The sequence below is a fragment of the Hypanus sabinus genome, chromosome X2, assembly GCF_030144855.1.
Source record: "Hypanus sabinus isolate sHypSab1 chromosome X2, sHypSab1.hap1, whole genome shotgun sequence".
In the NCBI taxonomy this organism is placed as follows: Eukaryota; Metazoa; Chordata; class Chondrichthyes; order Myliobatiformes; family Dasyatidae; genus Hypanus; species Hypanus sabinus.
The window spans coordinates 1521348-1533583 of NC_082739.1; the positions used below are offsets into that span (position 1 = coordinate 1521348).

At 42.9% G+C, this 12236-nt stretch overlaps 1 protein-coding gene and 1 long non-coding RNA gene across 9 annotated transcripts in view; one reads left to right on the forward strand and one right to left on the reverse strand.

Annotated features, from left to right (window-relative positions):
• LOC132385071 (proprotein convertase subtilisin/kexin type 7-like) overlaps positions 1-12236 on the forward strand; it is a 310522-nt gene that overhangs the window by 268683 nt on the left and 29603 nt on the right. For all 8 annotated transcript variants that reach the window (XM_059956777.1, XM_059956783.1, XM_059956778.1 and 5 more), the window contains one exon: positions 7058-7214. In XM_059956777.1, the coding sequence (XP_059812760.1) occupies positions 7058-7214 (157 nt within the window). The remainder of the gene's footprint in view (positions 1-7057; positions 7215-12236) is intronic.
• Positions 1-12236, reverse strand: part of LOC132385073 (uncharacterized) — a 34958-nt gene that overhangs the window by 19318 nt on the left and 3404 nt on the right. The window lies entirely within an intron of this gene.

Genomic DNA, 12236 nt, shown 5'->3' on the forward strand with positions numbered 1-12236 from the left:
CCTGACTTCGTCAGTCCTGACGAAGGGTCTCGGCCTGAAATGTCAACAGCGCTTCTCCCTATAGATACTGTCTGGCCTGTGGCGTTTCACCAGCATTTTGTGTGTGTTACCTCCTCCACATTTGCTTCAATGCTTCAACCTTCCTTGATGCTTCGAAATGGAGACGATTGTGGCCCCGTGCCGTCTCTGGTCTTTCGCACAAGGCAGGTCATGCTCATGGTCCTTTCTGAGGACAGCATAAGGTTAGGTCATTCGACCGAACTCCAAGCTGCATGTCACAGGCTCCAACAGTTTCCAAGACACATTCAAGACAAAACTAAGGCGTAGAAACAATGAAATAATTGAAGAGATTGACTATCTGGAAGATGTCACTTGAGGAATCGTTCTTCACTGGCGCCATCTTGATCGGAAGCCAAGAGTTGTTTGTTGCTCTCTGGACTGGCTGGATGGCTCCAGCATCTTGTTTGTTGCTCTCTAGCCTGGTTGACTTCTTCCTTCATCTTGTTTGTTGCTCTCTTGACTGATTGAGTTCTTCCACCACTTGTGTTTTGAACATTATTAGCTTGTCCTTTGTACTAAATTGTTAACATTTCTGATTTTTTTTTAATGTACTAAACTGACCACTCTGAGACTTGGTTTCTCAACCAAACAGAGAAGTGATCTTATTCGGATTCCAGTACATTTGAGTATTATTTGCCAATTCCTTTAACCCCACAGTAGAGGGTTATTGCCATGAGTGATTGGTAATTGGCTACACAAAGTTCCTCAGATGTTTTCAGAGCCAGATACAGAAACATGGCAAACAGCCAGATGTTTCTGTATCAAATAGAAAATGCGTAGTTATGGATTATGAACCTGCCAAGCAGAAACATCAGCTGATGCCAGAGAGAGGAGTAAAATAGGACCATAAGACATAGGAGTTGAATTAGGCCATTTGACCCATTGAGTCTGCTCCACCATTCCATCATGGCTGATTTTTCCCTTCTCAATCCCATACTCCTGTCTTCTCCCCATAACCTTTGATGCTCTATTAAATCTAGAACCTATCAACCTCCATTTAAAAATACCCAATGATCTGGCCTCCATAGACACCCTGATGCTGTAGGGAGTCAGTTGGTGGGGATGAGTTTGACATGACTGACAGGACATATCAAACCCAGGCTAGGTTGGGCACTGCCTTGTTGCTGGGAATGCGCTAATCAATTGGCAATTGTACCACTTTTAATAAAGCTTGAGGCCCAAATCAGTGCCTTTGTAATGTTGTCAAGTTAATGCACATTCTCTATATGGAGCACCAGTATACTCCTGCAGCCTCTTTGAATAATGCACCCTTCCAGTCTTGATATCGGGTCTCACACTGAAATGTCAACTGTTTATTCGGCTCCATTGATAATTCCTGACCTGCTGAATTTCTCCAGCGTTTTGTGTGCATTACTGTGGATTTTCAAAATATTGTATTTATGCATCCTCTGGTGTTTGCAGGATCCAGCCTCTCACTCTCAAGTGCATCCTTCCCTATGAAGCTTTCGCATTGGCTGTGTAGGGTTCAGCATGAACCCTAGTTGTTTTTCAATTTTTTTAGGTTTGTAGGGATGGTTTGGGGGTTAGAAAGGGGAGTTAGGATTTAGGGACAGGAATGTGGGGAAATTAGAAATCTGCCAGAGTCGAAGTCTCTGCTCCATATTCGAAGACCAGCGATGTGGACATGGCTCATTCGTCATTGTCACTTAGAAAACCTACAGCACAGTACAGGCCCTTAAGCCCACAAAGCTGTGCCGAACATGTCCTTACTATAGAAATTACTTAGGGTTATCCATAGCCCTCTATTTTTCTAAGCTCCGTGTACCTATCCAGCAGTCTCTTAAAGCACTCTATTGTATCCACCTCCACCACCATTGCTGGCAGCCCATTCCACACACTCACCACTCTCTGTGTAAAAAAAACAACTACTTACCCCTGATATCTCCTCTGAACCTACTCCCCAGCACCTTAAACGTGTGCCCTCTTGTGGTAACCATTTCAGCCCTGAGAAAAAGCCTCTGACTATCCACACGATCAATACCTCACATTTTCTTGTACACCTCTATCAGGTCACCTCTCGTCCTCCGTCGCTCCAAGGAGAAAAGGCCAAGCTCACTCAACCTATTCTCATAAGACTTGCTCCCCAATCCAGGTAACATCCTTGTAAATCTCCTCTGCACCCTTTCTGTGGTTTCCATATCCATCCTGTGGTGAGGCGACCATAACTGAGCACAGAACTCCAAGTGGGGTCTGACTAGGGTCCTATAAAGCTGTAACATTACCTCTCGGCTCTTAAACTCAATCCCATGATTGGTGAAGTAACCAATTTAAAAATTCAAAGAGTAAACCAATGAAAATCCTACAAACATTCAACCATGGATGAACCTGATCTCTAATGAAACCCTCTCTACATACAGTATTGAAAACCTATATTGCTGCTAGATGACATTAATGAATATTGTAAATGGATCTACATAATGATCTGCTGGAAATATTACGAAGAAATTCTAGTCTTAAGCACCAAAGCCTATATCATTTGTACTTGATCTCAGTGAAACTATCATTTCTGAAACAGATATAAGGGAAGTATCAATATGCACATTTCCCTGAGAACATCTATTACCAATTTATGCTTCCAAGTTCCTGCCTGATAGCCTCATATTTCCCCTTGCTCCAATTAAACGATTTCCTAACTCATCTGTTCCTATCCCTCTCCAATGCTATTGTAAAGGAGATAGGATTGTGATCACTGTCTCCAAAATGCTCTCCCACTGAGAGACCTGACACATGAGCAGGTTCATTTCCCAATACCAGATCAAGGACAGCCTCTCCTCTTGTAGGCTAATCTACATATTGTGTCAACAAACCTTCCTGAACACACCTAACAAACTAAACACCCATCTAAACCCCTTGCTCTAGGGAGATGCCAAGCAATATTAGGGAAATTAAGATCTCCCACCACGACAACCCTGTTATTATTACACATTTCCAGAATTGCTCCCTATCTGCTCCTCGATGTGCCTGTTGCTATTGGGTGGTCTATAAAAAACACCCAGTCGAGTTATTGACCCCTTCCTGTTTCTGACTTCCACCCACAGAGACTCAGTAGACAATCCCTCCATGACTTCCTCCTTTTCTGCAGCCGTGACACTATCTCTGATCAGCAGTGCCACGCCCCCACCTCTTTTGCCTCCCTCCTTGTCCTTTCTGAAACATCTAAAGCCTGGCACTTGAAGGAGCCATTTCTGCCCCTGAGCCATCCAAGTCTCTGTAATGGCCACAACATCGTAGCTCCAAGTACTGATCCACACTCTAAGCTCATCCGCTTTGTCCATTAAAATAGACACATCTCAAACCATTGGTCTGAGCACGTCCCTTCTCTGTCACCTGCCTGTCCTCTCTCTCGCACTGTCTACAAGCTTTCTCTATTTGTGAGCCAACCACCTCTTCCCCAGTCTCTTCAGTTTGGTTCCCACCCCCCAACAAATCTAGTTTAAACTCTCCCCAATAGCTGTAGCAAACCTCCCTGCCAGGATATTGGGCCCCCTTGGATTCAAGTGTAACTCGTCATTTTTGTACGGGTCATGCCTGCTCCAAAAGAGGTCCCAGTGATCCAGAAATCTGAATCCCTGCCCCCTGCTCCAATCCCTCAGCCACGCATTTATCCTCCACCTCATTCTATTCCTATACTCACTGTCACGTGTCCCAAGATTACTACCTTTGAGGTCCTGCTTCTTAACTTCCTTCCTAACTCCCTGTAGTCTGTTTCCAGGACCCGTTATCACCGAAGCCCCATTGAGCGAAAGGCCTCCTACTCTGTCTCCCTCTACTCTGACCCCTGCTCTATAAAGCTCTCTTCTTTTTGAACTCTTCTCACTGTTCTAACTGGCTGATGTCCACACGCTTGCACAGTCGTGCCTCAATGAAACCATTGAAAAATAACCATCTCCCTTTAAACTCTTCTCGCTGTTCTCACTGGCTGACGTCCACACACTTGCGCAGTTGTGCCTCGATCAATCCGCTGAAAAATAACTGTCATCTTTTAAACTTTTCTCACTGTTCTAACCAGCTGACTTCCATGTGCTTACGCAGTCGTGCTTGTTGGATGTCAGACTGGCAGAGAGTGGACAAGTGCCTTCCCCCCCCCCCCGGCTAGGTCAGTGAGTCATCAGTGGGCCGAATGTGTCGATGTACATGTGATAAATAATACTAATAATCTTGAATCTTGAAGTGACTTTATGAGTACATTCAACCAGGGAAGGCATGGTGTACCAGCAGAAACCACTGGCTAATAGTGTCAGAAGCTGAGCCTGAGGAGAGAAGGCTGTTGTCTAACTTCTTCTGGGATGAAGGAAACACTCAGTCCACCTTCAAATGGTTACCACCAGCAGTCAAACAATCTCATGCCTGCCCACTGGGTTTAATATCTAATTGTTATTTATCACTTCTGGCTGAAAGACAGCAGGAAGGAACATTTCTACTGAAAATTTATCTGGGAGGAAATGTGATGCAAACTTTTAAATTAAGCAAGAGGCTGCTTCAGTGCTGATGCTGGTCGACAGCCAAGTTACTCTCTGCTTGTTGACCATTTAAGGCAATGTTAGTGCTCCAAACACGGGTGATAATAAAATGTAGATGGAGGCTGGCTGTCAAAGAGCACCCAGAACTTGAATTATCAGAGCCTTTTCAATACACTCTGCAAGAGACTGCCAGCTCATTGTTGTTTCCGCAGCTTTTTTTGTAAATGCTTCTCTCCCTCAGTGTGGGCTAAGAGCAACACAAGTAAATGGTAAACACAAGAGATTCTGCAGATGCTGGAAATCCAGAGTAACACACATAAAATGCTGTAGGAACTCAGCAGGTCAGGTAACATCAATGGAGAGAAATAAGCAGTCAATGTCCTTTCCTCTTAAATTCCTTCTTCTCCAGCCCTTTATCTTTTCCACCATCCGCTCCCTACACCTTACATTTATCCCCCTCCCCGCCTGCCTGCCTTCCCCCTCACCTGGTCTCACCTATCACCTACCAGGTTGTCCACCTTCCCGTCCTCCCCTTCACACCTTCTTATTCTGGCTTCTGCCCCCTTCCTTTCCAGTCCTGATGAAGGGTCTCGGCCCGAAATGTTGACAGTTTATTCCCCACAATAGAAGCTGCCTGACCTTCTGAGTTCCTCCACCATCTTAAGTATCGATCAGTACTAGCTTCCTTCATCCTTGCACACAGTGAATTCAAGATCATAACCTCACCCTGAATAAACCTCATCATCTCCCTTGCATCTTTCACCTAACGTTTAAAACCTGTGTGCACAATTCTTGAACCATCAGGTAATAGAGCAGCCTTGGCCTATTTACTATAGCTAAAGAATCACCCAGGCATGAAAGGGAAGCTTGGTAAGTATACATGGGATAGAGGTGGGGGGTGTAAAAGGAAATGAGAGGAGATGTCTGGATGAGCCAGAACAATATCAATTTAATCTCTTTTGCCCATACATGATCCATATCTTTCAATAAGATGGTGCCAGCGACCAACCCAACTAATAGTGACATCCTGTAGACAGTTCACAAAACTACTACTTCTTCTTCCTTTTTTAAAGACTTCTACTACTCATCTGTGTGTGATTGGAGCCTGTAATTTGGATTTTGATTAATCAACTTTCAACTAATCAACCATCTGTTTCACCAATCAACTTCCCAGCTCTTTACTTTATCCCTCCCCCTTTCAGTTTCACCTATCACCTTGTGTTTCTCTCTCCCCTCCACCCACCTTTTAAATCTACTCCTCAGCTTTTTTTTCTCCAGTCCTGCCAAAGGGTTTCGGCCCAAATCGTTGACTGTATTCTTTTCCATAGAGGCTACTTGGCCTGCTGAGTTCCTCCAGCATTTTGTGTGTGTTGCTTGGATTTCCAACATCTGCAGATTTTCTCTTGTTTGTGAATGCATTTTGATCATGTGTTTTTGGGATGACTGAGCGATTTGGCGCTTTTGATGTCTGCGATGGAACTCGCGGTGGTTGAGAACGGAGTGCGCAGCCTGATGGAGCACGAACGCATTATCAGTTCCATTACTTGCTGTTTAAACTGTCGAGCAAGATTAAAATCAATGAGGATGAAACCAGGTGTTCTGCCTGTATTTGACAGGTCACCCTCTCACCCTTCCCCCCTCCTCCTCCTCCCCCTCTCCCCCTTCCCTCTGTCCCCCCTTCCCCCTCTCCATCTCTCCCCCCTTTCTCTCCCTCTCTCTCTCTCTCCATCCCTCTCCCCCCTTTGTACTCCCCTCTTGCCCCCCTCTTGTGCCCCCCATTACCCCCCCCCCCCATCCACCTTTTGATACCAGTTGGCTGAGCCGTACACATGAAAGAAAACCACTGAAATCCGGGCGTCTTGTCGAAACACATAGAGCACAACAACTACAACTGGAACATCTACGGTGATCTGAAAGTAGTAGTGCTGCTACTAGGAGTGCACCAAGTACTGTTTATCAGTTCATCTCTATCCAAATATTTCACTATCCTTCCTTAGTATACCTTCTAATAACTTTACAGAGAATGGTGTGAACGACAAAAAAAACATCCAGTGAGTGACAGTTCTGTGAGTGAAAACACCTCGTTAATGAGAGAGATTGGAGGAGAATGGCCAGACTGGTTCAAGCTGACAGGAAGGTGACAGTTAACTCAAATAACCACACGGTACACATCTCCAAAACTCACAACATGTCGAACCTTGAAGTGGATGGGCTACAGCAGCAGAAGACCACAAACATACACTCTGTGGCCACTTTATTCAATACAGGATGTATTTAATAAAATAGCCACTGAGTGTAGGTACTCTGATAATAAATTTACTTTGAACTTTGACCTTTGAAGTGGTGAAGAAGATTGGACAGGTATATGTAAGAGAATAATTTGCAGAGCTCCAGGAGAAAAGAGGTGTAAAATGGGACTGATGGGATGGTTTTGTTGGGAGGCATCATGGACCTGATGGGCTGATTGGCTTCTGGTTATCTGCAGATGAATGTAAAAAGAACATTGTTCTCCACAGTAACTGTTGATGACTTGCACTTGTCGGGCATGAAGACTCTGGAACACGTGGCCGTGACCGTGACCATATCACACCCAGCTCGTGGTGCCCTGGAGCTGACACTGTACTGCCCCAGTGGGATGTCATCACTTATTGGAGCGAAACGCCTGATGGACAGGTAGGTGGCAGAGGCTTCCTGAGCACCTCCCCAGAAATCACAGGATAAATGGACAGGGATTGGAATACTTAGCACTGGTGGAGTACCAGGAGTAAAAGGTTTATTGGTTTATTATTGACGCAACTGAAAAGCTTGTCTTGCATACTGTTATTACAGATCAAATCATTACGCAACACGTTGAGGTAAAGCAATAGCAATGCAGAATTAAGTGTAAAAGACAATAAATTGCAAACTCATAACGAGGTTATTCTGCCTGATAGGAGATGGGTGAAGAGAGAATGTCCAGGTGTGTGGGGCTGCTTTCCTGAGGCAGTGAGAAGTGTAGACAGAGTCCACAGAGGAGAGCTAGTTCCTGTGATGTGCTGAGCTGGGTCCGCAACTCTGCAGTTCCTTGTGGTCACGGGCAGAGCAGTTGCCCTACTGAGCTGTGATGCATCCAGACAGACTGCTTTCTGTGATAAAAATTGATCAGAGTCTGGTGGAAGTGGAAGTGTATCGAGAGTAGATTGGAGTGGGAATGTCTAAGTGACTGTGGAGTGCAGCAGCTACATCTGAAGAAATTAGTGTCTCAGCCTGAAATGTTAACTTTGACCTGCTGAGTCCCTCTGGAATTTTCTGTTTGTTACACAGGATAATATAGGGAGCAGACAAGAGCTTTATCCCCTCAGCAAAACCACAACAGCACATTGGTGAGAGATGGATTATCAAAAAGAAATGCCACTGTCATCAGGCATCTCAGTAGCAGGGAACCTCCCTGATGTGACTAATTAGAAGCAGATTTTAGCCTTTGATATGTTTAATTCTGAACAAGGTTTTGCCTTTCGTCAAGTTAATGCTGAAGTTTATTTTACTGCTCATGAAATGGTTGAGGGCTGATAGGTTTCAATGTTATACCCCAGATTTGCCTTCTGTTAGATTTCTTACAGAGTTCCAGATGTCTCTGACTAAGGAATATTCAGAACCATTAAACCATTAAACAAAAAATTAAAGAGCAAACACGAGGAAATCTGCAGATGCTGGAAATTCAAACAACACACACAAAATGCTGGTGGAACACAGCAGGCCAGGCAGCATTTTGTGTGTGTTGTTAACAAAAAATTAAAATTGGATTCTCAATTGCTAACCCAAAGTTAAGAAACATAGCAGTCCAATATTGATTGTGTTCCTAAACCTTCAGAAGGCCAACATGCTTAGCCTCGCCCTCCTTTATTCTCCCACTCCATAAATGTCTAATTGTTATTCCTTTTAAAGAGCTGGGTTATCCCAGGGATTCCCATTGACTGCTCACAGCCCTTTAGCTGGACAACTGATGTGCTGATTGTATTTTTGTTCAACATGTTTTCTGTGTGAGTTTTCTCACTGAATTACCTCAAAGTCATTGAAGCTTGAATCATTGTAATGTGTGGAATACTCCACAGGAGAACATTACACAAACCAAGTTTGCTGTGTATTGCAGCTAATGCAAAGCCAGTCAACCGTGCTACCAGACACGGCGACCTGATGGCATAGCCATGTTCTTGTTCTTCAAGATACTGGGGTCACACATTTCTGTGGAAGGAGCATTAATAAACAAGCCTGAAAAACTTCAGATTCAGAATCAGTGTTAGTATCACTGACACATCACAAGAGATTCTGCAGAGTTCAGAGTAATATGCACAAAATGCTGGAGGAACTCAGCAGGTCAGGCAGCACCTATAGAAATAAATAAACAGTCGATATTTCAGGCTGAGACGCTTCAACAGGACTGGGCAAAAGGTCCTGGCCCAAAATGTCGACCATTTATTCCCCTCCAAAGATGCTGCCTGACCTGCTGAGTTCCTCCAGCATTTTACATGTATTAAAAGGTAGATCTTTGTTACATGAAGTTATATAGTCCATTGCTAGATTATTGCTGAATGAATCAAGTTGCTTAGCACCAGGTAAAAATTGGTTATCTGAGGGAACTTAGAGCATAAATACATAAGAACTAGGAGCCTGCTCCGCCATTCAATAAGATCTGGCTGATCTGACTGTGGATTCAGCTCCACCTGCCTGCCTTTTTCCCCATAAAACTTAATTGATCTGCTGTGCAAAAATGTAACTGTGTCTCAAATATATTTAATCAGGTTGCCTCGACTGCTTCCTTGGGCAGAGATTTCTACAGATTCACTACTCTCTTGGAAAAGAAGTTTCTCCTCATCTCCTTCCTAAATCTTGAGGCTATATCTCCAAATTCTAGTCTCATCTATCAGTGGGAAAAAAAAACTTTTCTGCCTTTATCTTATCTATCTCTTACATAATTTTATATGTTTCTATAAGATCCCCTCTCATCCTTCAGAATTTGAGTGAGTATAGTCCCAGGCAACTCATTCTCACTTCATAGGTTTACCCCCTCATCTCTGGAATTTCTGTGTAATTGAGAAGTAATTTGCATCAAGGGTGGAGTGAGTTTACATATTAGTCAGATGTATTTTAGAACATATTTTAGTACAGGCCCTTCGGCCCACAATGTTGTGCCAACCTTTAAATCTATTCAAGATCATTCTAACCATTCCCTCCCACATAACCCTCCATTTTTCTTACATTCATGTGTCAATCTAAGAGTCTCTTAACTCTCTCTACTTTATGTGCCTCTACCAGTGCCCCTGGCAGCATACCATTCTTTGTGTAAAAAACCTACCTCTGACACCCCTCCTCTATATTTTCCTCCAGTCACTGTAAAATTATGTGCTCTCTTATTAACTATTTCACCCATGGTAAAGGACAGTGGTAAAGGGATCTAAGCCTCTTATCATCTATACACCTCTATCAAATTGCCTCTCATTCTCCTTTGCTCTAAAAAGAAAAGCCATAGCTCACTTAACCTTTCCTCATAAGACATGATCCAGGCAGCGTCCTGGTAAATCTCCTCTGCACCCTCTCTAAAGCTTCCACATCCTTCCTATAATGAGATGACAGGAACTGAACACAATACTCTAAGTGTAGTCAAACCAGAGTTTTATAGATTTGTTCAGCAATTAGCACAACACTCAAACAGCTCGAGGCATTCCGCAGTTAAGGGTTCAATGTCAGCGCTATCTGTAAGGAGTTTGTATGTTCTCCCTGTGACCTCTTGATGCTTCAGTTTCCTCCCACAATCCAAAGACATGCAGGTTAGCAAGTCTTTTGATTAGGCTAGGGTTAAATCAGAGGTTGCTGGGTGGTGTAGCATGTTGGACCAGAAGGACCTGTTCTGCACTCTATCTCTAAATAAAATAAAAAACATTTCCTCATGGAGCTTGATCTCAATCATCTGATTAATGAAGGCCTTCTTAACCACCCTATCAATTTGCACAAATACGAGGAAATCTGCAGATGCTGGAAATTCAAGCAACACACACAAAATGCTGGTGGAACACAGCAGGCCAGGCAGCATCTATAAGGAGAAGCACTGTCAATGTTTCAGGAAGAGACCCAGCAGATGTCCTGACAAAAGGTCTCGGCCCAAAACGTCAACAGTGCTTCTTCTTATAGATGCTGCCTGGCCTGCTGCGTTCCACCAGCATTTTGTATGTGTTGCTATCAATTTGCGGAGCAACTTTGGTTTTGCACATCCCCAGAGTGTAGGTACTGCTCCTAATTTCCATCAGATTTTACTGGGAGACCCAGTGCTGCTCTCCACTCAGTTTCTCCTTGTCCCACATTTACCACATTCACATTGGTAGCACCAAACATGCTGGCTGAAGAAAATGGGCCTAGTCAGTCAGGCCCTGCACAGAACTGTTTAACAATCAGCATCAGATTCATTATCACAGATTTAAAACTTATGAAATTTGTTGATTTGTGGCAGCAGTGCAGGGCAAAGATTAAAAAAAATGCTATTGATTACAAAACAAAATAACTAGTGCCAACAAAAAGAAATAATGAGTTAGTGTTTCTGTTATAATAGTTTGACATGGACAAAATGGGCTGAAGGGACTGTTTCTGTGCTGAAGTTTTCTATGACTCTTTGACTATGTGTTCATCAAGGTCCCATCGATAGGCCAAGATTAGTCCTGCCCACAAATAATTGAAGTGACCTTTATCAGGAGGCGTTCAAGTCTCCAGCTTTGCCAATTGTCACATTTTTGGGGTACCTCTGAATAGGCTTAATTTTAGAAATCTTCAAAAACAATAGCAAGCAAACAATTAAAATATATTTAAATTGAAGCAAATGTGGTCACAAAAATCTGACTGAGAGCACAAATAATTGAAAACTATCCTATCTTATTCCACCTGACGATAAATCTGAAAATTTTGATCCAGAGGTTCTTTGGAAGTCAATGTGTAAATCTTATAATTATAGCAGTTTTGTTTGGTGTTCATAATAATAAAAATAATGATAACCAACTTACTGTAAGGGAGAGAGAGAAAGCAAAAGAGGCGAACAAGGAAAGAAAAAAAGCAAAGAATTCATGGTTATCTTATATTAAAACTAACTCGCTAAAGAGATAAAGAGATATCACATTCCAGTGATAAGAGGTAACCTATGAAATAGCTAGGTTTAGTGGTGTGACACAGTCTGCAGAAAAACTTCTAGAAAAATACAAAATCACCAATACTACAATAACTGAAAGCTCACTGAACAATTACACAAATATAGATAATTACTGTGTATAAGATGATAAGCAAGCATAGGAAAGTTAAACTACATGAAAAATAACAATTTCACTCTCAAACCCAATACTTACTTCCTCACAGATATAAAATTCCCTTTGAAATGAGGACCTTTTGTGTCCTTCACTAGGTCTAATTTGGTGTAGGGTTTGTGAATACATTTCTCTGTGAATCCAGAACTTTTACAGGGGTGCATTTGCAGGAGTGATTGCTGCCAGTTTGCTGTGGAACTTCTTTTATTTATCAGGAAGTTTCATCTGCAACATCGACTCTATACGTGCACTTAAGTACCCATTCCCCAAACACCTGCCATATTCACTGGCTTCACAGAAAATGTGCATATTGATACTTCCCTTATATCTGTTTCAGAAATGATAGTTTCACTGAGATCAAGTACAAATGATATAT